Source organism: Ostrinia furnacalis, unplaced genomic scaffold, assembly GCF_004193835.3.
Source record: "Ostrinia furnacalis isolate ACB-3 unplaced genomic scaffold, ASM419383v2 OfSCF0643, whole genome shotgun sequence".
Taxonomy (NCBI): Eukaryota; Metazoa; Arthropoda; class Insecta; order Lepidoptera; family Crambidae; genus Ostrinia; species Ostrinia furnacalis.
The window spans coordinates 40,584-66,464 of record NW_021130882.1 but is presented as its reverse complement, the minus strand read 5'-3'; the positions used below and the strand labels follow the sequence as shown (position 1 = coordinate 66,464).

The window sequence follows — 25,881 nt, the reverse complement described above, 5'->3', positions numbered from 1 at the left end:
AACGATGCTCAAGTGAAAATCTATATTCAAATTTAGTGTGAACCCTATTTGCTTTACGACAGATATTCGATGAACATTTTTTTCATTAATTAGGAGGCTCACCAATACAGAGATCCATGAAGCTCTGAGCATGAGGACTGTTAGGGAGTGAGTTAAAGCTAACAGCTAACAGGAAAGAAATATGAAACGCGACTGGAAAATCACCCAAATCAGTTGGCTATCGCATTACACCAAACAACTAAAACGCCACGATATACTCGGTGCCAGGAGGAGTGTACTGCTGGGGAGCTTCTTGCACATGTTAATGCTGTATGGAACAAATCTGCTTATAGTTTGGGACTGATAGCAGATGAGCGAAAAAAAATAGGAGGCTCTGATCTTTATCATGACTAACTACTTTCTTTAATGGCCTCAGGTGATCATTTACTCCAACTCCAAACACAAGCTCGCTTTGCCCTTTTTAGATTCCATACTTATCTCAAAGTTCAAGTCTGTGATTCTCGGTGTAGTCTCATGGTTGAGTGTCGTTTCATAATACGGGCCCGTGTTTGCCGTTCAAAGTGGGCATGGGTAAGCTGATTTCATCGCTGATAACGTCAGGTCATTTTATTTTTAATGTTTAAAAGAACTACCTAGCAACTCAGCTTATTGGGTGATGTTTCTACGGGCACTATAAGATGAAACTTGTAACTTGTTACATACAACCAAACTCTTTCCTACATAGTACCTATACTTAAAAAGGGTTTGCACGATATTATCGCAGACAGGATTCGAACCGGCGTAACTCTTTTACCAATAAGTAGGTACTGCAAAATGTTTATATCTTTGTATCTATTTATTCTTCGCTATTGGTTTTGGTACAGAATCCGAACCTACTTGTCTTCAACAACGCTTTTACCAAAGTACCCGCAAAAAAGGCCCGCCAAAGCGAACAAATTCGTTACGGGTGGCGCGAAAATTGGTCCACTCATTCGTTCGGAAATTAGTTAACGGTATCCGGTGGCACCATTGATAAGGAATTAAATTTAAAGACAGCCGATCGCGAACGCCTATGATTATAAGGTAGATAGATGCAGTGACATCATCTCTATTAAACTTCCTTGTGTCTAGGTAAGACTCGAGTCTGCCGCGTCCTTTTTAGTAAGCATCAGCTAGCACACCGCTATGGACCTCCTATCTAGGTATCCAGTTAGCGCCACGTACGAGGTCCTATACGACAATGGCGCCAACTGGTGACTGGAGCAAAATTGCAATGGTACTCAGAGCTTAGGTGAGTGCAAATAAAATGGTTGCACTCTCTGTATGTTTTGAGGTACCCAGTCACCCTAGACAAGTAGTGAAACCTGACCGTATCCATTTCTAAATCGCTTTCCGGAGCGAAGTCACTCCATAGAAAGAAACGCTGGGGCGAAGTGATTTCGAAATCTAAACTGTCAAGTACCTCTTGTTTAGGGGGCCAGAAAAAAAATGGTTAAAGAAGACCGGATACCTAAACGCAAGTCAATAAAAATTAGTTAATCGAAGGTATTCAAACTGTTGGAATTACTGTTTTAGGTGTCTCTTGTGGGACGCTAAAGAATTGGTGCTCTTAAAATGCGATGGTGTGAGATCGTTTTGATTGTGTTTTGGGTGCAAGAGACTGTTAGATCAGCTGATCGGTCAGTTAGTCAAAGGGCCGTGTTGCAATTGTTCGATAGTTAATGAACTTCACGATGATAATCTTCTTTATCTTGATAACCTCAGCGTTACTGTGGCGACTTAACTAATAACTATAATAGACATTTAAATCGACCATTGTAAATTAGATAGATTACCTATAAACAGTACGTAATCTATCTAATCTAAGTTACTTATGGACTCGAAAACATCCATGCTACGAGTACAAAATATATTTTTTCAATCCACGAGATTCGAACCCGTAACTGCTGAAGTCGCCTTAATTAGGTAGGTAAGTGAACTACCAGTCCAGAGCTGAAACAGTTCAAATAACCACCACATTCTAGTAACCCATGTGTGGCAGTAGCATTAGAGTACGTACACATAATCGAAATTTAGAGCACGCTGGCCTATATGCAGCTATGTGGTCCATTTTTGGTGCAAGCGACGCGAATGGGTGCGGCAGTTGCCATGGCGACTGAGTCGTTGTTTTGCCGATCGGGCTTTGTCTACTCATTCATTTTGTCTTATTTTACTTTTTTCGCACGAAAATATAGGCACATGCACATGGCACAAGCAGACAATGCCTTTTTAGGCTCTATGTTTGCGTTGGACTGAACTAAAAAGTAGATCTATGATGTAGGATAACTTAGGTACTGATGGGTTTTTAAAATGTTTATTAGAAACGGAACGCTATTCTGCTTGAGAAAGTGCTAAATAATTTAAAAAAAATGAAGAAATACTTACTTATCTACTTAAAGTTTATGTTACATGTGCGATTACTTAGATCACTGGCGACTGTATTGTCATTGTTCCTCACTGCTCCACTTAACCCGGCGAGCGTAAGGTTGGGTGTGGTACACCCAGACCTTGAAAAATCGATTAATATTTTAATAACGAATTGTTATTTTGCTTCGTGCGCTTGAGTAGCTGCGCGGAGGGACAAACGGAAGCGTCCCTTGCCACTGTTTCAGGCGACCGCCGCCCGGGGTATGCTGAGGACGAGGTTGAAGCTGTCCGCGGGTGCGTGACACCCGCCTTACGCTACTTGTAACGAATTTGATCAAACACATTTTATTTTATTTTTATTATTTTATGGATTTTTTTGGATTTTCTTCAGGCTAAAGATCTAGAATGTCTTACGAAGATAATCAAATAGATTATCAGGTCTTTTCAAACAAACTGAAGTCAGTTCTTCCGACAAGTCTGGTAGTAACCAAAATATTGATAATGTCAACAAAAGAATTTTGAAAGTGACACAGGAGTAGGAGATGTATGACGAAGGGCAGCATGAAGGATTGATAGAGAATATTGGCGACGGCAATGGTAGTTATTTGTTGGGAAAACATGGAACAAAATGGTTCACAGTACCAAAAATTCGTCTGTAAAAACTGCACAAAATCTTAAAACGAATTAAGAATTTTTTTATTAGTTTTATTATCCATTTTTAGTGTTTTTTTGTTCTTTTGTTGAGTCCATTAAAAGAAAAAATAGTCTTTATTGTTTTTTTTTTTTTCATATTTTTGACAAGAAATCATAAACATGTGCCATTACTAATAATTGTAAGTTCTAATTGTTAATTTTCTTAATTTCTTAAATAAATAACATTGCTTAATTATTTACTGTAATTTGTTTCTTAAATAAGTTCAAATATAACTAAATATCAGTTTAATATCAAAGAAAATAGATATTTAAAATAATAGTGTATAATAACCACACAATCACGATCTGGGTGTGCTACACCCACCTAGCGCTTTTTGTTACTTTTTCCAACCTTACGCTCGGCGGGTTAAAAGAATTCTGAAAAGTTTTAATTTTATCGATTACCTTGCATAAATTATTGTTAGCGATTATGTAATACTTGGTTAATTATCTAATTAACCTACATACCATACAACTTAACAGATAGCTATAAAAAAGAGTAGGTAATTTACATTAATAAAGTAGTGTATAGTATGTGCTTACTAAATTTATAATTTTTTCTTACACTGTAAGCTGTAACTGGAATGAACATAACTAAAAATAATTTATACAAATGGAACTAATATTACTGTAAAATAGTTAGTAATGGACTTCAAATACTTATCTATAATTTATTGAAAGCTAATAATTATTTTCAACCTGTCAGTAATATTTTTACAACAAATTGCTAAACTGCAAAGTTTTTTCAAACATTGGCGCTTTTTTATAACACGAAGTTAGCCACATTACGAAAATCGTTCGGAAAGTTCTACATGCATTAACTTACTCTACGTAATATCCATCTCAATGTGATTAAATTGACTTGTACGAGTATGTACCGTAATTAATTAGTATAAGTTATGAATGTGATTAAATTAATACAGAATATGGATAAAAGTGTGCAAAGTCCTAAAAATCTGTCTGTTGTGCACACATTTTCGTCCAGAAACAGCTGCCATCTGGTGAGCGGTCTGAAGTTACCAACAGGTCCGCTTGTTCGCGAACAGTGTTTCGCAATAACTTTAATAAAAATTACAAGAAAACAACAGTAAATCATGTTGTCCAGCCTCAGAACTGGAGTTCAGGGCTTGGTGCGTGTCCTCAAAAAAATCTATTGTACACAAGTGTCTAACTTTGTAAACAAACGCGTTATATAATATCAGTTTGACACTTGCCCGATCATAACCAACTCGTAAAATGTTTGTTTCCAGTGGCGCACTACTTCCAGGGCCCTGCAGACCAGCTCGACCCTGCAGCATGACAGTCTTTTCGTCCACCGAGACACCCCTGAGGACAACCCTAACATACCGTTCGAGTTTACCCCACAGAACCAAAAGGTAACCTTCATTTGTTTTGATTAGTACAACATTCTGCTTTTTCGTTTGAATGGATCTTTTCTCAACCTTGTAAGAAAGTTAACTTTACTGTGTTTACTAAAGATAATAAATAAGAATTTCGCGTATTACTCCAATGATAAATTCAACATTTTCTGCACTAAATACCAACGACTTTTATTGATTCGTTTAACATTGTAATTGCTAAGAACTTTGAGTATATTATTAAGCTAAGAACTATATTCTCACAGAATAATACTCACTGTATTCCCACTGAAGTAGTCACAATGTTTAATTGTTTTTAACATAACTTTTCAGAGGGTGGAAGCACTCCTAGCAATTTATCCCGAAGGACACAAGAGAGGTGCCATGATTCCTCTACTAGACTTGGCCCAGCGTCAGGCAGGAGGCTGGCTACCAATCTCTGCGATGCACAAAGTAGCGGAAGTCCTCAATTTACCTCGCATGAGAGTCTACGAAGTAGCTACATTCTACACCATGTTTATTAGGTAATATTATAGCTAGTAAGATATTGTTATGATTTAAATTTTAATAAGTTTGTCAAGCAGTGCCTAGTAGCAATCACTTTTAATCAGGTATTAAGCAGAACCTTCCTGCTAAATAGTGTTTTACTGATGAAAATAAGTGATTTAAGTTGTTAAAGCAAAAATATCTACAGCTGCCCAAATAAAATCACTACCTACCTGCATGATTCTGACCTGTCAACTGACTATTAATTTTAGAAATAGCAATGGAACCTAATATGTACCTATAGCTAAAATCTTTTGTATAATATGTATTTTGTTTGAATAATGACTGAACGATATGATCAAAGGATTTCTACTTGTTATTAACAAGTCATTTAACAGTTAATAATAATATAATAATAATAGCGAACGAGAACTGGCGCAAGCCAAAGGTACTGAGCGTTGCGGATCGGAAGGACGTATGGAAGAGCAAGGAGCTGCACGGGAGGTTCTATCGGACCCTAACAGGTCCCGATGTGGACCTCCTCGCCTCGGTGAACTGGCTACGCTTCGGTGACCTCTTCGGGGAAACCGAGGGTTTTGCTTGTGCAATTGCTGACGAGGTAATGATGACGAACAACTATCGAAAATATATCCTGAAAGACGGTACGGTCGACATTTGTCGAGCATGCCACCGTCCCGGAGAGTCACTCAGGCATATAATTTCTGGTTGTTCGCATCTTGCTAACGGTGAGTATTTGCACAGGCATAACCTAGTAGCCAGAATCATCCACCAGCAACTTGCTCTTCAGTACGGCCTTCTTGAATCTGAGTCGCCATATTACCAGTACCAGCCGGTGCCAGTTCTTGAAAATGGTCATGCATTGCTCTATTGGGATCGGTCTATCATCACAGACAGGACTATTGTCTGTAATAAACCTGATATTGTGGTGGTTGATCGATCCCAACGTCGGGCAGTGCTCGTTGACATCACCATCCCGCATGACGAAAACCTCGTGAAGGCCGAAAAGGAAAAACAAAGCAAATACCTTGACTTGGCCCACGAGGTGACCGCCATGTGGGATGTTGACTCGACGATCATTGTCCCGATAGTTGTCTCGGCAAACGGGCTAATAGCGAAGAGCTTCGACCAACATCTAAAGAAGCTCTCGCTAGATGGTTGGCTCAAGGGTCAGATTCAAAAGGCGGTGAACCTCAGCACGGCACGCATTGTCCAGAGGTTCCTCAGCCTGTGACCCTGACCACCGGTAGCCTGGGCCCTGCTCCGCTGCCAGCGGGTTAACTATTTTTAAGATTTTTGTTTTTATAATGTATTTTTATTTTTTGATAATAATTACATAGTAAAAAGAAAAAATTAAAAATAAGAAAGTAAGATGAATAAAGGAATAATAATAAATAACTTTATTAACACACATTGAAAAAAAAAACAATACAACAGATTTAAAAAGAAAGAGACGAATGCATGTTAATAGGGCGCCCGCTCAGTTTTAGTTGGGGCACCATATAGGATATCCCGACACTGATTTCCAGCAGGAAGCTCTATCAGCTACTGCGCATCCCTACCGGCGAGCCTGGTGTAAAAGGAAAATAATGGTCTAAAAGGTTAGGAATAAAGTTAAACCTACTATTCTTTTTATAAAAATATGATTTACTTTTGGCAGTCTACAGTTGGTACTTGTAGACTTGCAGATAAAAAACCCAATTAGAATTTATTTAAAATATTTTTATAACATGCATGCTAATCCAATTTCAGGAGACCAATAGGCAAATACCACGTACAAGTGTGCACAACCACCCCTTGTTGGCTGCGGGGCTCGGACGCTGTGCTGAACGCTATCAAAGAAGCAACTGGCTGTGAAGTGGGAGGCAACAGCCCTTGCGGAAAGTTCTCCATTTCTGAGGTAAGAAAGAAGAAATGTTTATTTTGGTTGGTGGTAGGGCTTGTTAACCGCCTCTGTGGTCTAGTAGTAAGACGACCTGCTTCAGACGCGCAGAGAATCGAACCCGGGATGGGACAGATTTTTCTGTTCGGTTTGGTTAGTGGTAGGGCTTGTTCTAAGTCCGCCTGGCTAGCTACCACCATCTTACCTAAGTCTGTCGCCATAACAACAATGTTAACAGCATTATTGTGTTCCGGCAGTTAGAGGTAAGATAGCCAGTTCCTCCGTAGTTGAGGATTCCGGGTGAAGCTCGCTTCCACCTTCTGCCTGATCATCACTTACCATCAGGTGAGATACAGGCCAAGAGCTTCCTCGTTGTGAGTAATAAAAATTCAATATCATCTACAATACACATAGCCTAGGCGCAGACCACCGATTTTCGTTGGCAGATAGTTTAGTCGGGCAGTTATCAGTATGGGCATGTATGAAGTGCGCACATTACACTGATTGATTCGGCCGACTAAAAATCGGTGGTCTGCACATAGGCTTAACTGAGGAAGAAATAATAATCCATTTTGTGAAGAAAAATGCTTGTTTAGTGCTATAAATTAGGTCAAAAGCTACATCAAACTGATGGCTTAACACACCCTAGTCTGGTTTTCATTGAGCATTGAACAAAGGGCTTTATTTAAATGATCAAGACCTAAACCACCAAGTCCAAGTCCTAGATATCATTAAATGACACACAGAGAAATCTAATATTAAATCTCAATGTATTGATGAAATTATATTTTTTTTATCCACAACAAGGAAGCTCTTGGCCTGTATCTCACCTGATGTTAAGTGACGATCAGGCCGAAGGTGGAAGCGAGCTGTCTTACCTCTAAGTGCCGGAACACAACAATGCTGTTAACATTGTTGTTATTTTAATTAAATTATTGTTATTCACACTCAACCATTATTTATACTAATTGCTTGTACAAATAATGTCATTATTTATTACTGTTAATATGTGTTATAATTGTTATTTACAGGTTGAATGCCTGGGAGCCTGTGTCAACGCACCAATGATTCAAGTTAACGATGACTATTATGTAAGTAATCAGAATTTATTGCATTTGTATTATACTCATGGAAATTGTTACCTTCCTTATTGCGATTGAGGCTTCACCAAGGCGATTTAAAACTCTATTTGAGTAAGAAGTTTTACTAAGATTTGGTAAAAAAACATACAAGAATCTTCAGTTCTCTTGGTTTTTGGAATTAAAAAGGACTAAATTAAATTTTCAGGAGGACCTGTCTGTTGAAGACACAAAGGAAATTATTGAAAAGCTGAAGAAAGACGAAAAACCATTACCGGGTCCCAGGTATGTATTTTTCTCTGTAAAAAATCGTTTTTTATGCTTTTATATAGTAATTAAAATGTATGACTCGATCTAATTAAGACTATTGTTTTAACAAAACCGAATCTTAACTCTCACAAAGATGGTTCATCATCATCATCTCAGCCATAGGACCTCCACTGCTGAACATAGCTCTCCCCCAATGCTTTCCATATTGCCTGGTTGGTTACAAGATGGTTAATGTTACCAAATAAGGCTGAGTTGCATCACCTTACTTTACTATAACGTTAATCGGTGTTTTTTTGTATGTAGTTTGACAGAATTTTGACGTTTGTTGCAACCCAGCCTAAGGCTATGTTGCACCACCTTATTTTAAATGTAACAATAACAGTAAACGATGCTTTTTGTATGAAGTTTGAGAGATTTTTGACGTTTGTTAAAGTTAAAGTAAGATGGTGCAACCCAGCTGAAGTATTAAAAACATGACATGACCAGTAGGCCTATTCTGCGCGCCGCGATAAAATCGCTTATAACGCCACTTTATCGATTTTACGCGATAAGCCCATACATTTGTCGTCTAAAATCATCGATAAGATTTTATCACGGCGCGCGGCCTAGCCCGGCAGCACTACATATTGACATGAATACATAACTTGAAAATTTCGACGGGGTAGCTAAGAGGTCAGAGCAGTCGCCCTCAAGTTATTAGAAACAATAGGGATGTTTCCTGGGTAAAAAAGCAAGAGTTTTAATTAGTCCGTCAGTTATCTTATCAAAAAGTATTCAACACGTCTTTTTCACTTTTTCATATAAAGCAAATATAAAGTTAAAAAAAAAGAAGCCCGTGACGTCAATAAGTGCTTAAAAGTGCAACACTTTGTGACGTCACGTGGAACTTTAACGCACTATATCTTTTTAATTATGTATTTGATTGACTATTAAAAATATACGTGTCCAATATTTTTTGATATTAAAATTGTCGGACTAAAATAATATTTTTAGGAAACTAGCCTATTCTACAGTCGATTAAACCTTGTTACAGAAGCGGCAGGTTCGCATCCGAGCCTCTGGGAGGGCTCACGTCCCTTACGGAAGAACCCACGGGCCCCGGCTTCGGCGTACAAGACGCCCTGAAGGCCTAGGCAGATGTACATTGTTTTGTAATTTTATTTCATAGGTATTTAATAAATCATGTTAGATCAAATTGGGTAATTCTTTTTATTTATTGTTTTTCAGCTTATGGTCTGTGAGTAATGAATGAGTATGACGGCAATTTAAAGTGAATTCCACCCTGTATTGATCAGGATTTTATTGGTACTTTGTATACTCGTAGTTATTGTCTTGAGACTTGACTTAAAATCGTGTTTAGAATTTTGAGCGTTGTTACTGGAGTTGCGAAAATAATTATCACATAACTATGCACAGAAAACTTAATGATGACAATTGACTATTTAACTTTAGCATTAAAACTCTAGATCTAGTATTTTGACTAATTTTCAAAGACATCACTGAATGCGTAGTATTAGCACAGAATAAGTAATAGTACCAAGGTAATTAGCACATGAAAAATAGTTAACATCTGTTTCCAACTATTAAAAATTAAGAGAATAAATTATTCCTACAACCGTGTTCAACAGATAATGTAGGCAGCGTCGTGAGCATTATGTCTTGTTATCGCATGCCAATGATAAGCCAGCAAATATATGCGTCAGGCTACACAACTGAGGTCGATACAGTAAGGTTACAACGAGTAAGAGTGGAACTTTTAAAAGCGCCACCTGGTGGTAAGTGAAGTAACCACTGTTGCCCACAATGATCTGGGAAAATAGAAAATATATTTTGGGCTAGTATTGCTATGCCCTAGAAGATCTTTGTTGCATTGTTTTATTTTACAAGTAAATTCCATAAAACCTAGGTATTGTCGCAAAGGATATTTTGGATGCTTTTTTTTTTTAATAATAAATCTTTGGACAATTTCACACAGCGCCAGCTAGCCCCAAAGTAAGCAACTTAATGCTTGTGTTATGGGTGCTAGCTTAACGGATATACTACTTATATACTTTTTTTTTAATACATAAATATTATACATAGTCACACCCAGACCCGTCACAGAAATTAAAATTCATCATTTCAATTTCTGCCCGGCCGGGAATCGAACCCGGGACCTCTCGGCATAGTAGTCCGTTCTGAACCACTACACCAAACGGCCGCTTTTTAGGAGCCTTATTGAGGCATCAAATATTATTATGTACCACGAATGAATAATAAAAAGTAATTCTTTTTACATTTAAAGGAGAGAAAAAAAAGAAATAAGTAGAAATATTACAAAAACCCTTTTGATTCCTCATTACTTTTTATTACTACGTTTTTCATAGTTAGTTACTAACTAGAAGCATCGTGGAGTGGACCCACTGAAACAATATTTATTACACAAAATTTACATTATCCTCCTTCTGTAACTTTACTAGTTCTAAAGCATACTTGCTTAAAATGAGTGAACCAAAGTGATTTGCGGTATTATGCCGCATTTAGTGTGTAATTTTGTGAATTTAATAGTTGAGTTGTGTATTTAAAGTAATCAAAAATGTTTTGGTTGTATTATTAATTCCTAAGTTAATGATAGTGAAAGGAATAGTGTGTGTGAACAAGTTTTACAAATGTTTCGCCGGAATTTTAAAAATAGTGATGGAAATAATGAATATACGCAAATTCCCATGTGGGAAGAAGCAGACTCTACCTATGCTAACGTGAGTAAAGTATTCATTGAGTAATTTAACCTTAGATTAATTTAACAAAAGAAGTTTAAGTGAGATCCCTGTCTCATCTGTGTGTGAGATGATGCACAGATTAGAGAGTAGGTATATGATGTGATTAGGTTAATGAGCAAGTGGTAGGTAAACATTGGATACTTATTATTTTTTTCTTTTTTTTTCAGTTTCTGCATAGCATAATCCAAGATTTTTAGAGAAGAAAAATATGGCTAGCTTTTAAATTAAATACTTTACATTACCAATCTTTTTTATTTAAAGAATGATATTATGGTTGCCTTTGCTTGACAATAAAATTAAAAAAGCTTACATTAAAAAAAGAGGTTAATCTACTCACGGTAAAAAAGCGCCATCTAGTTTTTTGTTCTTGTGATGTGTAAAATAATTGTGCTGCAACAATAACTTTTGCAATGCTGCATCTAACTGACGTTTTCAGTTATTAAACAAAACTTTTCTTCATCATCATCATCATCATTTCAGCCACAGGACGTCCACTGCTGAACATAGGCCTCCCCCAATGACTTCCACATCGCACGGTTGGTAGCGGCCTGCATCCAGCGCCTTCCCGCTATCTTTATCAGGTCGTCGGTCCACCTTGTGGGTGGACGTCCCACGCTGCGTTTTCCGGTACGTGGCCTCCATTCCAGAACCTTGCTGCCCCATCGGCCGTCAGTTCTGCGTACTATGTGCCCAGCCCACTGCCACTTCAGCTTGCTGATCCGTCGGGCTATGTCAGCGACTTTAGTTCGTTTACGGATCTCCTCATTTCTGATTCGATCTCGTAAAGAAACACCGAGCATAGCCCTCTCCATAGCACGCTGTGCAACTTTGAGCTTCTGTATAAGGCCTATAGTGAGGGGCCACGTTTCCGAGCCATAAGTCATCACAGGTAACACACATTGGTTGTAGACTTTCGTCTTCAGGCACTGGGGTATTTTGGACGAAAAGATGTTGCGTAGTTTCCCGAACGCTGCCCAGCCGAGTTGGATTCGACGATTGACCTCCTTCTCGAAATTGGACCTACCTAGCTGGATCGTTTGTCCGAGGTAGACATACTTGTCAACAATCTCAAGAATCGAGCTCCCAACCGACACCGGGTAGGGCGCAACATGGACGTTCGACATAAGCTTCGTTTTGTCCATGTTCATCCGAAGGCCTACCTGTTGGGAAACTCGATTAAGGTCTTCGAGCATGGTGCCGAGGTCCTCCAACGATTCTGCCATGACCACGATATCGTCGGCAAACCGAAGGTGAGTGATGTACTCGCCGTTAACGTTTATGTCGTATCCTTTCCATTCCAGGAGTTTGAAAGCGTCTTCCAATGCCGCGGTGAAGAGTTTCGGAGATATAACATCTCCCTGTCTTACGCCTCGCTGTAGAGGAATCGCCCTCGTGCTTTGCTCCTTTACTCGGACCGACATGGTGGCGTTTTTGTACAAGCACTTTAGTACCTCGATGTACCGATAGTCGATACGGCACCGCTGGAGAGACTGCAGCACTGCCCACGTCTCAATCGAATCAAAGGCCTTCTCATAGTCCACGAACGCCAAGCATAGTGGCAAGTTATACTCCTCAGTCTTCTGTATAACTTATGCCGATATGCCTTAGCGTCAACGTCAAACTTTTCTTAGTTTGAAACTATTAATTATGAAATGTGAATTTTGCAATTTCCAATAGAAGTTAAAATCCTTATTTTTTTTCATTTTGGCTTTACCTTGCCGGTCCCTGCCTTCTTAACCTTTAACTATAGTCGTGAAAAAATAATCACACTCCTATGGACGTCGGGTCTCACAGACCCCTATATAAAATTCTTCTTAATTTCATATCTGAACCAATTTGAATTTATCAAAGAGTTGATATAACTATTAATAAAGGATCTAGTAGTAAATGTAATCAATTTTCAATCATTATTTAATTATTTCTTGGCAAATTTAAAAAACATAGACATTTTTCAGTGTTAATTGACTTGGCATCACATAAAGGCTCCTCAATTTCTGTCGATTAATAATAAATCAAACTAATATTTTTCCTTGTTAATTAATGACCGTGTAACATAAAAACATAAACAGAATTTCTGAAAGACAAAATATAAAAATTTTGACAAGGGTTAAACTTACTAAAATTATAAACAGTGGCCTAGAACACTAAAGACAAATTATCATCATCATGTGTCATCTTTCTTTGAGAGCTTTGATAGGCAAAATATACACCATTCAGAATCGGAATCTGCAGCAATGGTACCTTCTAAGACATCTAAACTCAAAAGAAGGATCGTCTACAAGTAAAACCTTACTTCTGGAATGTTTCTTAGATAGTTGGGCTAATAATATAGCTGATGTACTCAGATACTTTCTACCATTATGTATTCTTAAACTAAAACAATTTACAACATATTATAATGATTCACTATAAAAAAATATAGTTGACAAGACGTCACATCCACACAAGTATGTTCGTATGGAAATTATAGTCACCGGGTCTCCGAGACCCCGATAAAATTTTGGATGGTTATTACTCACATAATAATTGCCGGAAGACGCGATTTTATGCCTCCTCGGTCCAAAGACAGTTAAAACTGAAGCTACTAAGATGGTCAAGAGCAGCACGTGGCGGGAAGGTATTTAAACCGAGAAATTGAAAAGTGGGGTGGGCCTCTGAGACCCGACGTCCATAGTTAAAAGTTAATTAATTAATTGTGTTTCAATTCAATGTAATAGATGTCGCTATCTAGTGCCGTGAAGTGAGCTTCCTCTTTGCACAATATGTCAAAAAACGTCTGCCAGTTGTCAATTGTCATTGTTTGTTTGCTGATGACATTGACAGTCGGCCAGCCACAAAAACGAGTCAGTCGAGTCAGTCAGTGAATTTTCTTGCGCTGGTGTTTCGTGTTGTCTTCTCGGTGCACAAAAATGTCTTTCAAGGCTTAAGCTTTAAAGCTTCGTGTGAACAATGAAAAGTAGTCCCACGCGCAAATATGAGAATTTCTCCAACGACCACCAAGGAAAAGAAACGGACAAGTATTCGCTAGACAGCCAAGACACCGCAAGTGTGGTTAGTCATTTGTACAAATTATTGATTTTGTTTGTGTACCATTTAAAGTTATTGATTTGCTCGATTGTTAATATTTAATGAAGGTAAGTAAGATGAGTAGCTGTCTTTCGGTGTAGTGATGAACAGGATTGTATTAGTATTTTGCGTCTACAGGAGGGCTTGGCAGAATTACTTTATTTTGAAGCTATGTCGACCTAGATCTTTCTATCATGATTAGGGTGTCGAGTGCGATACGTTGGTGCTGGAAAGTGCGTTTTGGTGCTAATTAGAATGCTGACTGGGCAGATCTCTTGTTGTACAGGTCATACATAAAATAGGCTTCAGGTCCATTCACTTTCTCTACGCCATACCTCGTGAATCCGCGTGCTAGCACTTTTACCGCGTATGTAGTAATTAAACTTTTACTTATTGAATCTAGTTTTTGCAATGGTCTTACAATTCACTGACTTGATTCAATAGTTGCATTGTTATTTGTTGTACATTGCAGTTATTGATTGTGGGTCATTTCTTCTGAATTTTGGTAAGTTATCTTTGAAGACCAACATCCTGGGGTGGGCATTAGAGCATTCTGGGGTGGGCACTTCCCATCTGGCCCCCCGCTGAATATGCATGGCTATCATACACAATGACAAGAAATATTATCTTATGGATCCTGAAGCCTGGACATATCTAAAATGCAACATACTAAATTTCTAGTATTAAAAGGATCTTTGTTATGCTTTGTGATAATCTTCTAGAGCAGTAGATAGTTTTTTTTTCAATTTTTATTATTATGAACATATTGGCATGTAAAATGCAATAGGTTAGCACCAGCTCCTGGTATGTAAGTTTACACCAGGACCTCTTTAGTAAGTTTTCTCTCTATCAGAGTGTACACCAGGAGGATACCCTCATTAGCAAGTTTTCTGTCTTCTTTGTTTATTCTGAACCTGCTGGTATTCTGCCATGATAGCAAGTAATAATTAAGTTTATATCAGCTTTATTGTTATCTCTGAAAATTCAACTGGAAAGATGTTGCTTTTTGAGTTTCCTGTCTTCCATCTCTCACAGGTATTGTTAAATTAATAATTTATAATATCATTTAACTGTTTGCCATAGCTCCATTCTATTGTCTTTCATGGGAATATCTCCTGAAAGTGAAATTTATTCATAAATGTTAATGTGCTGACTGGAAATGCTCACTCTTGCTCATACATTTTACATTATGAATTGTAATCAGAATAATACATATAACATAACTGATTCATTATGCCTTCAATCCATGGAAAATCAACATTTGGAAAATATGTCCCATGTTAGAAAATAGAAAATTCAGTTTGAAGAAGATAAGATGTTACTTTAACCATTTTCAGTAAGTTTTCATTTTACTTGCCCAAACAATTGTTATATTATACTTCTGGAATCATTAACGAAAAAAATGTTTTAGTTGCATTATAATTAAATTTTCAACTTGTAATAAACAAAATTAATGTTTAATGCTAGATTTATTACTGACAGGATTATATTTTCAACATTCTTTTAAAATAATCCATGCTTAAGTGCTCATACTGAGTGATAAAAATCAGAGTATCATTGTAATTCAATATTATTGTGATAAAGGAGAGAAAATAGCACTTTTGTTTGTCAAAGATAATATCACAGATTACTTTGATGTTTATTTAAAGAATATCTTATCAATAGAAATGGTGTCAGTTTTTAAATGCAGATTAAAATCAGACTTTTTTAATTTAAGGTAAACATAAGATTACAAAATCTTTACTAAAAAAAAATGTAATGTGGCACAATCACGTTTTATTTAATATCATTAAAAATTAAATAAGCTTTTAGGAGTCACTTAGAAACTTGGTAAACATAAAAGACACTATGAAATAAATCAATTTTAAAGAATGAAATTATAAATTAGGTAAGTACAGTTGTTTACAGAAAACTGAACAAAATTATAAGCATTTTGACCATTTCACAAATTACTTTTTTGTGGTATCTACACATTTTGTATCAACATAATTTTTGTTTAGCTCACAACATCATTAGTAATCATGTGATGTGGTCATAATCTACGGAACCAAAGGGTCCGCTACGCATTATTATATCTCGCGCTTGACCGGTTTTCTATACTATACTAATTTTCGTCTAGTATGTTCCAATAGTTCGGCCTTCATTAGCTGTGACTAAAAACCACGTCAAAATCTCCCTTGTTTCTAATTCATTTTAACATAAACTAAGTTGGTTGACAAATTCAGTTACTGCTTGGACTTCAACCAAACCAGTTAGTATTGTGTAAAATTTGATGGAAAAGTTAATAGAAACATATTTCAAACGTCTGAATACTTTTTAAGTGAGTGTAAAGTTTTAAATTCTTAACAGGGACTAATGTTTATTGATATTTTTAGAGTTTCTTAATTTTACAAATCACTAAAAATAAAGCAAGTGGGCCGTGTGCCAGAAGTGGTACTTTCATTTAATTACTTCACGAAATTAACAGAAAATAAAACTTAGACATTAAGTGCTTTTACATGCAAACAAAACCCCTATTTAATTGGCCTCAGAAAAATTTAATTACGCGCCCGATAAGCTCTTATTCTAAACGGCGCTAAACTTGATTCAAGCTCAAAATAGCTTTAAGTTTGAATTGAGTTTAAAGCTTTGTTTTATAATACGAGCGCTAATCTCATGTAAGCGAACTTTCAGTGTTCTTTCTTATGAGAAATTAGATTTTGCCCGCGGCTTCGACCGCCTGAAATTTTGTTTGTCAAGGTCGTTACATAAATTAAAGCCGATATGTTATTATGACGTATAATACTGCGAAGTTTCATCAAATTCTGTCCAGTAGTTTTTTCGTGAAAGAGTAACAAACATCCACGGAATTTCGCGTTTATTAGTAGGATGAACATTAATAATAACTTTATTAACACACATTATAACTTTAATTAAGCAGCATCTTTTAGAAGTGGCGTCTTTTGATTGAGTGGTCTTTTATATGACACAAAAGTTTCATACATGTACTATGAATTGAAAAGTAAATTCATTCTTGAAATAAAACAGCTGTTTTCTCGCCAATGACAATACAATTTGTAGCAGTGAAGAGTGGAACAGACTTAGAATTAATTTGCACAGTTTATATCAATTATCGTTCAGTTGTTTTTGCAACGCGCGCTCGGGCACGCGTGCGGTGCGCGTTCAGGCGTGCTTGTAGTGATAGTGCGCTGTTTGCAACGTAAGAATTACTATTTTTATATGTTTTTTTAAGAGTAAGTGGGTGGTGGTCTAATCGTTTGTAATTAATAACTTCAATTTGCGAATAAACAATGGGGTTTTAATAGTGATCTCGCCGAACTGTCGCAGATGGGATCCGAATTTAATTGCCTTTGATTAATACATGAATACTTACAGTGAATCTAAATCTTGTATTTATAGACAGGCTGAAACCACAGAACACTGAGAGTATTTTATGCTCTATATCTGTAACTAGCGGCCGCCCGCGACTTCGTACGCGTGTATCCCGTTTTACCCCCTTAGGGGTGGAGTTTCGTAAAATCCTTTCTTATCGGATGCCTACGTCATAACATCTACTTTCATGCCAAATTTCAGCCCGATCCGTTCAGTGGTTTGGGCTGTGCGTTGATAGATCACATGTCAGTCAGTCAGTCAGTTAGAAGATATAGCCTGACCAGGAACATAAAAACCCTCGCCATGTTGCGGAAAACTAATGGTACTAATTTCTTTTAATGGCAACAGTAACTGAAAACTTCATTGACATGTCACCTTGCATACTCCTAAATATCACAAGTGAATTGGCATGTTCATATAGCTTTGAGTGCTGTGGCCTCGAATTAATGAGCCACGGACTTATTATAGTATGTATTTATAGGATCCCAAACTCGAATTTACAGATATTTTATGATAAATTTTCACTACTCCTGGATAAAATCACTAAAAATAATAAAAAGCATGTGATACTTTGTGGTGACTGGAATATTGACATCTTGAAAGATACTCCACAATCGAGGGAGCTCAAAGCTATTCTCTCTAATCATAACTTATGTCCGCATATAAATACACCTACTAGAGGAGCCTCCAGTATCGACCAAATAGCCAGTGACTTACAAGATGTTAAAGTAACCATACACCATTTAGCCTTATCAGACCATACGGGACAATCTTTATTATTCTCTGTTCCCAAACTACAAACTAACGTTAAAACCACAAAAAAATGGTCTGAAAATCGCCNCGGATTACATGAACATCACTCGACCATGTATGTCCATTTGGACATATCGGAATGGCACGCTTTGACGATCAACTTGCTGTATCTACTCTAATCCATATCTGTGCGGTAGACCGAAGAAAACCTAGCAATATCTCAGTCATCTGAAATTGTTAATTAATTTGCGCTGAATTTATTACTGTTAATTTAAGATAGAAGTGATAGTCGATGCTTGAAATAATAACATTCCGTGCGAATTGATGGATCGCTTATTATCTTTAGGACGTCATCACGTTACGGATCGGATCGCTGCAAGCTGTAAGTTAGTGTTTCAACTGAAATAATTGTGCTAAGACAGATTCGTATTGCGAAACGCTTATAATTCAATTTTACATTTTTGATTGCTTGAATTTCAAAATTTAGACCAAATAGGACGATTTATGGTCCGTCAAAACAAGGCTCATTCCTAACTCGATTCAGTCACAGTTCTCTCTCGATTCTGTTCTCAGTTTGGTCTAAATTTTCAAATTCAACGATTTTATGCTTCAATCTATGCTTTGAGTTCTGATTGAGCCTCGTTATGTAATACGAAGACGAATCAAGTTTTCGAATAGTATTGTTACGACGCAATTCATTATTCCTTTGACATTAGCTCAGTTCGAAATTCAAATCTGCCTAGTTGTCGTACCTCGTTCAAAATTCGAATCTCCCTAGTTGTCGTAGCGTTCGAAATTCGAATTTCCCTAGTTATTCTAGAACGCCATGCAAAAACAAAAGCATAACGTTCCGCTCGGCGCCCCCAGCTGGCCGTTCGGCCTGATCGGCCGCGCGTGCGAGCTGTACTATTACTTATTCTGTGGTGCGAGTGAGACATCACCGCCGACGGTACTAAGAATCGCCTGCGCATAGTTAAGTGTTAAATAGCTGGAGCACTTGGAGATAGGTAAAGATGAGAATGAGCAACTGTCTTCTTCAAACCTAATCTGATTGTTGATTGATGCTCCCTGCGGTATAAACGTTGTTGAGATTGTAAGTAGGTAGGTACGTCAGTTGAGAAAGTCGCTGTTTCTATGAGAATTTTTTTCGTTGCTTAGAGAACTTTCGAGAAGAGCTGCTGATATTGCTGGATGCCTCCTAAAGTAATATTTCAAAAATAGTGTAGGTAGTGGGCCGTGCCGTGACTGTTGGGTTGAAATTAAAAAGTAATAGTGCTAGGTGCTAGTCTCTCCCAGTCTTCGTATTATCACAACTCGGTCATAGAGGTGTCAATATCTTAACAATTTGGTGTCGAAGGCATTATCAATCACCCAACTGCAAGATCGCTTGTACAGTGGGCTTCAAATATTTCGTGACACCCAAAGTGTACAACACAACCTTGTACTAAAGTCGTGTTGCGAACTTTCTGGCTACTTGTCACGAATTATTTGACTGTACCACAATTTTCTAGTAAAAATGCTTCAAATATTGACCTCAGTTCGTTTGTTTGTCCACAGAGACCGCCGTCGTCGTCGCTGTCGTACGGCGCCGTGAACGACGACGTGCGCTCGCCGGGCTCCGGCGGCACGCCCGGCCCGCTCAGCCAGCCCCCGCCACAGACCCTCGACACCAGTGACCCAGGTATGAAATCTTAGATTCTTTAGGTTTAAAGAACATTTATTTTTCATTAAAAACATAAATGAGTGAGAAATTACAAATTTTATGTAGGTAGATATTTACAAGTTGTCCAATAGCCAGAACAAGCAGATGCACTTCTGCGGGAACCGTCCTAACAAACCTGTACTTACGTGAACTTTGTTGTACATACGTTTACACTTTACTTTACATTTTGAATTCGAACTTCTTTTTTAACGGTCACCCATCACTACTTCTAGCTAGTAGCCCAGATTTTTTAATGGTCATTGGTCACCCATCACTAGTACAAGTAACCCATGTAGAAAAGTCTTGAGTTCCAAATTCAGTCAGTTCCCGCCACAGACCCTCGACACCAGTGACCCAGGTAGGCACTTGAAAAATGTCTAGGTCCAAATTCGAAATTATATTTGAACGTCTTTTTTAACCCACCAGTATTCTGTATTAGTAACGGAAGTATGCATTGAAAAAAATCGAGTTTCAAATTAAAAACTTACAAGATGTTAAAGTAACCATACACCATTTAGCCTTATCAGACCATACGGGACAATCTTTATTATTCTCTGTTCCCAAACTACAAACTAACGTTAAAACCACAAAAAAATGGTCTGAAAATCGCCGAGACCTATGTCAAGAAAACATAGTAAAGTTCTGTAAATGCATATCGTCCCTATCGTTTAATGAAGTTTACGAAGAACATGACTGTAACGAATCTTTTGATATTTTTCACGACCTATTAAAACTATTTTATAATCTCTGTTTTCCATTAATACAAGTGAAAATCGGGAAAAAAATAATTAAAAATAAATGGATTACTAAAGGACTAAGAAAATGTTGTATAAAAAAGAGGTCACTATACTTTAGATATCAAAACGATGCTATTAATAAAAAACATAATAAAGAAAAATACATGACTTATACAAAAATTTTGAAAAAATGCATCCATAAATCACAACAAATCAATAATAACCGATATATCGTAGAGTCGAAAAATAAATGTAGTGCTGCGTGGAATGTTATTAAGAACAATGTTAATTTAACTAATAATAAAAGCGACATAAATACAATTAAAAAAGAAGGCAACATTTATATCAAACCTAATGACATTTGTGAGTTATTTAATGACCATTTTATTAATTTGACAACTGAAAGTAATAATAATCCTAACATTGACAATAATACAAACGATATTAATAGTATGACTAATAGCATGTTTATAGAGCCAATTATCGAATCTGAAGTAATAAAAATTATCAACACTCTAAAAAACACTACCTCCGCGGGTTACGATGAAATATCCACAAAAATTATTAAAATTATCTCAATCTTTATAGCCTCACCATTAACCGATATAATAAATAAGTCATTTGAACAAGGTATTTTTCCTAGGCGACTTAAAATATCAGTGGTCAAACCTATTTTTAAAAAAGGTGACCCTGCTGATATGGGAAATTATAGACCGATCACTTTAATACCAATATTATCCAAAGTATTTGAGAAGGCTATGCTTACGAGAATGGAGACCTTTCTAACCAAAAACAATATTCTAGCACCGAACCAGTTTGGGTTTAGAAGGGGCAGGTCTACCATTCAAGCGTGCTTTTCTTTAGTAAGCGAAATCACTGAAGCCTTGAATAGAAAACAAATAGTAATGGGTCTGTTTCTGGATATGAGCAAAGCCTTTGACTTTGTTTGCCACTCCCAGCTACTCCATAAACTTCAAAAGTATGGCATAAGAGGCAAAGCACATGAATGGTTGGAGAGTTACTTGTTCGAGCGTTCCCAATTGACCGAAATCAGCAAAGTATCGGGCAATAAAAAGGTTATTTCTCAATCGTCCACAAAAATCAATTGCTCTGGCGTGCCCCAGGGCAGTATTCTTGGACCTCTACTTTTTATTTTATACATTAATGATCTGCCCAATGCATTGAAACATGAATGTATAATATTCGCGGATGACACTACGTTAGTAATAAAATCTAAAGACAAAAATGCCTTAGAAAACTCATGTAAGGACGAATTAAGAAGAGTTGTAGAGTGGCTTGAACAAAATAAATTAAGGATAAATCTTCAAAAAACAAATGCTATTCACTTTAGAGCATATCACCAGGCAGATGCACCTTTGAGTATCAATTACAACAACACACCTATACAACAGGTCAACTCTGCAACATTCCTAGGCATAACCATAGATAAACACTTGAATTGGAAAGAACACGTTGATAAATTATGCGCAAAACTTGACAAATTCGTATTCGCCCTGCGTCGCTTAAGATTAGTGGCCTCTCGAGACACTGCTTTATCGGCATATCACGGTTATGTGTCTTCAGTATTACGATACGGACTAATCATATGGGGACACTCTGTAGATGTACAACGAGCGTTTATGGTACAAAAAAAGTGCATTAGAGCCTTATGCGGTGCTGATTACTTAGATCACTGCAAACCATTATTTAAAACCCTTAAAATCCTGCCGTTACCCTGCCAATACATATTGGATCTCTGCATGTTTGTAAAAAAACATCCACATTTCTTTCCTTTACATGACACGGTGCTTGGAAAATGTAATAGCAGAGACAAGAGTAAACTATATGTTCCTGTGCAAAGACTGCAAATATTCTCTAACAATGTGTATTGTATCGCAATTAAAATATACTCTAAGCTACCCTCTAAAGTAAGAGAATTGACATTAAACAGATTTACATGCACGTTATATAAATGGTTAATGCAAGAGTGTTTTTACTCAATTAGAGAATATCTTGACATAAAAATAAAAGAATCAATGTTTGACTGCTAACTGACGACTCAAGAGGGATATGTGACATTGTTGTATAGTAATTAAGAATGCGTAATAATAATTATTTATATAAGTATGTAGACATCGATTGTAATTACCTATGATTTATAATATTTCTACGCCAACAAAATACGGCAGAATATGTAGAACTTTGTCATTTTAAGAACTGTTGTAACCATATTCTTTGAAATAAACTATTCTATTCTATTCTATTCTATAAAAAAATGAATTCAGCCAGCCCCCGCCACAGACCGTCGACGTTACTAGAGTCGTCGGTCATTTGGTGGGTGACCACTAGTATAAGTAATCCATGTAGAAAAGTCTTGATTTCCAAATTCAGCCAGCCCCCGCCACAGACCCGCGACACCAGTGACCCAGGTAGGCACTTGAAAAATGTCTAGGTCCCAAATTCGAAATTTAAATTTGAACGTCTTTTTTAACCCACCAGTATTCTTTAAAAGTAGAGTTCCAAATTGAAAATATTNGTCGAAGGATATTTAAATTATTATTTATTTATTCACTATTTGAAGGTTACGGTTTAATCCAACTTACGGCTTGTTTTTACACTGTGGCGTCATCGCGTCGCGCGAGTGTCAGCGCGAGTGTCAGTGCGAGATGTGCGGGGGCTGAGGTAACGAATGCACGGCATCGAGGCGGTAAATCCTAGCCTTAATGCAGTGGGCCTTACTAGTTTCAGTTTCATTTAGATACCTTCATAAAAACTTAGGCATAGGTTTTTGACACGAAAGTACCTTCGTTCGTTTCAGCCAAATGATATCCACTGCTGGATAAAGGTCACCCCAAAGATTTCCACAACCACCGATCCTGTGCTGCCCGTATCCAGGCACTTCCCGAGACCTTCACCAGATCGTTGGTCCACCTAGTGGGCGACCTGCTAACAGTGTCCACACTACGTCTTCCAGCCCGAGGTCTCCACTCCAGAACTTTTCTACCCCAGCAGCCATCAGCTCTACGAGCTATGTGCTCCGTCGACGAAAGTACCTTATGAAATTTTATCAGGTTTTTTTATCGCTGCACTGTCTGATAAAGTCCCTGATATTCTATTCGGAACTTATCTGTCAGATAATTTTCAATTTTACCAGATATGTCCTCGCACTCCTCGCAGTCCTCGTTGACCATTAGGTCAAGGTTAATACCTTTACTGTTAGTTATCAATATGTTTCAGATAGCTATCTGAAACTTTATCTTTAGACGAGACTTCTTTACCAATTTTTATTGTGGTGACAAGAGTTTAATAACTATTTTGTGTTTTAAATGCTCATAATTCACACCGTGATGGCGGGTAATTAAAAATGTGAGCGAGTTGTCGCCAACTTTCCTCTTGTGTGTGTGAGCTTAATCCTTTGCATGTTTACGGAATTATTGCCACTGTATTATGAACTTTATTGGGACGGAGTAAGGTTCAAAATTAAAAGTAATTTTCTGTGCCGGTTAAAGGGTTAAACATTGATTAACAAATCCGTAATTACAAAGCTGTCGAACTGTTTTAATTAGGACCTGAACATATTTTTATACAATATCGAATCAGCTTTTTCCTACCTGAAATCGTAAATTTCGGCCTGACATAAATATCATGCGCATATTATTATCGTTTTCAAAAACCGGGATAAAAACTATCCTATGGTTAGCTGATGGCCCTGGATCTAAATCCAAACACAGGCATTTTTTTGATGAAATGTAGATTCCAATGTTCTAAGACAAACATTGTAAACGAAAATCAATTATTTTATTGATTTATCTAAATCGGTTCAGTGGTTTAAGCGTGAAAAGGTAAGACACAGACATACTTTCGCATTTATAATATTAAGTACGGATTTGGCACAGCGAAACGAGTTCACTGTGTTTGATTACACCCTGTATACTTTTAACCGGCTATAAAATAAAACTGCTTTCGTTTAACTAACAAGGTGATCGCGAACGTTGATATCAGTGATCGATTGCAACTACAGTGTAAGTGCTGCAGCTAAATAATGTAGCAACAGTATAGATGCAGTTTCAATATACTGGAGTTTGCAATTTAGTTGTCTAAAGCAACGAAGTAATTATTGCCAATAGTGATATTAAACGGCTGACGGCCGATGGGGCAGCAAGGTTCTGGAGTGGAGGCCGCGTACTTACCGGAAAACGCAGCGTGGGACGTCCACCCATAAGGTGGACCGACGACATCCTAGAGGTATCAGGAAGGCGCTGGACGCAGGCCGCTACCAACCGGGCAACATGGAAAGCATTGGGGGAGGCCTATGTTCAGCAGTGGACGTCCTATGGCTGAGACGATGATGATGACGATGAGTCGCGACTGTGCGACGGGCGCCCGCAGTGAGTGTGCGAGCGCAACAGCAACATAATTACGCGCGAGCGATTCATAAGGATGGGTAGCTTGGGGTCATTGGACACAATTCCAAGTGCTCGGAGACCGGGCTTTATTAAAAAGGTAAAAGAAGAAAAAATGTGCTATAGGTTTAGCACACAACTCAGTCAGAGCCTGAGGTGAGTGAGCGGCACGGAAGGGTGATTTTGTTAACGTCAACGTCATCGAGACTTCAGATTTGTATGCTGTGTCACGTCATAAATGTCAAATTGTCAATGCCATCCCTCTCGTGCCGCTCTCATACCTCAGACACGGACTCAGTTAAGAGCTACACTTTCTTAAGGCTGAATGGCACCAGTTTATTTTAACCGTAACAATAACAATAACCGGTGCAGGTTATATGGAGTTCTGCCAAAGTTAAAGTAAGATGATGAAACTCAGCCTAATTGTATTTTAAACTAAACGCAACAATAGCCCAACGGTGAAGGTGTCGGTGACAGTATGGCCGAATCGAGATCCGAAGAACACAGATTCGAACCCCGCTGCCGGACTATAGTGGTGAACTCACTTGTAATACAAACATACTTAGTGTAGCACGAGGGGTTAACGGGATTATTATTGTAATTAGTATACAAATAAGGTACTCATGCCCGTTTTCATCATCAATCCCTAAGTTTCAAGTGACCCCTATGGTAAAACATAATAGGAATTTTGTTTTCATAGGGGGGTCACTTATAACTTAGGAATTGATGGTAAAAACGTGCCTCATTCTCTTTAAAAAAATACCTACTATCGGTCACAGTGTTAACTATCCATTTCCGTTTTTGCGAGAGCAAATAATGGTGATTCTTTACGATAGAACGAGACGACATGACCGGCAATGGGTAGTTAACACTGTTGCCGATAGTACATCACCAAGACAAACGGCCTTTACATAATAT

General features: G+C 37.6%; 1 protein-coding gene across 1 annotated transcript; it reads left to right on the top strand.

Annotated features, from left to right (window-relative positions):
* Positions 1–4,069: 4,069 nt before the first annotated feature.
* ND-24 (NADH dehydrogenase ubiquinone) lies at positions 4,070–9,369 on the top strand. The gene is made up of 7 exons (XM_028323570.1): positions 4,070–4,208; positions 4,329–4,454; positions 4,770–4,960; positions 6,693–6,840; positions 7,854–7,913; positions 8,110–8,186; positions 9,205–9,369. The coding sequence occupies exons 1-7, from the start codon at positions 4,173–4,175 to the stop codon at positions 9,302–9,304; spliced, it is 738 nt and encodes a 245-aa protein (XP_028179371.1). The 5' UTR covers positions 4,070–4,172; the 3' UTR covers positions 9,305–9,369.
* Positions 9,370–25,881: the final 16,512 nt, after the last annotated feature.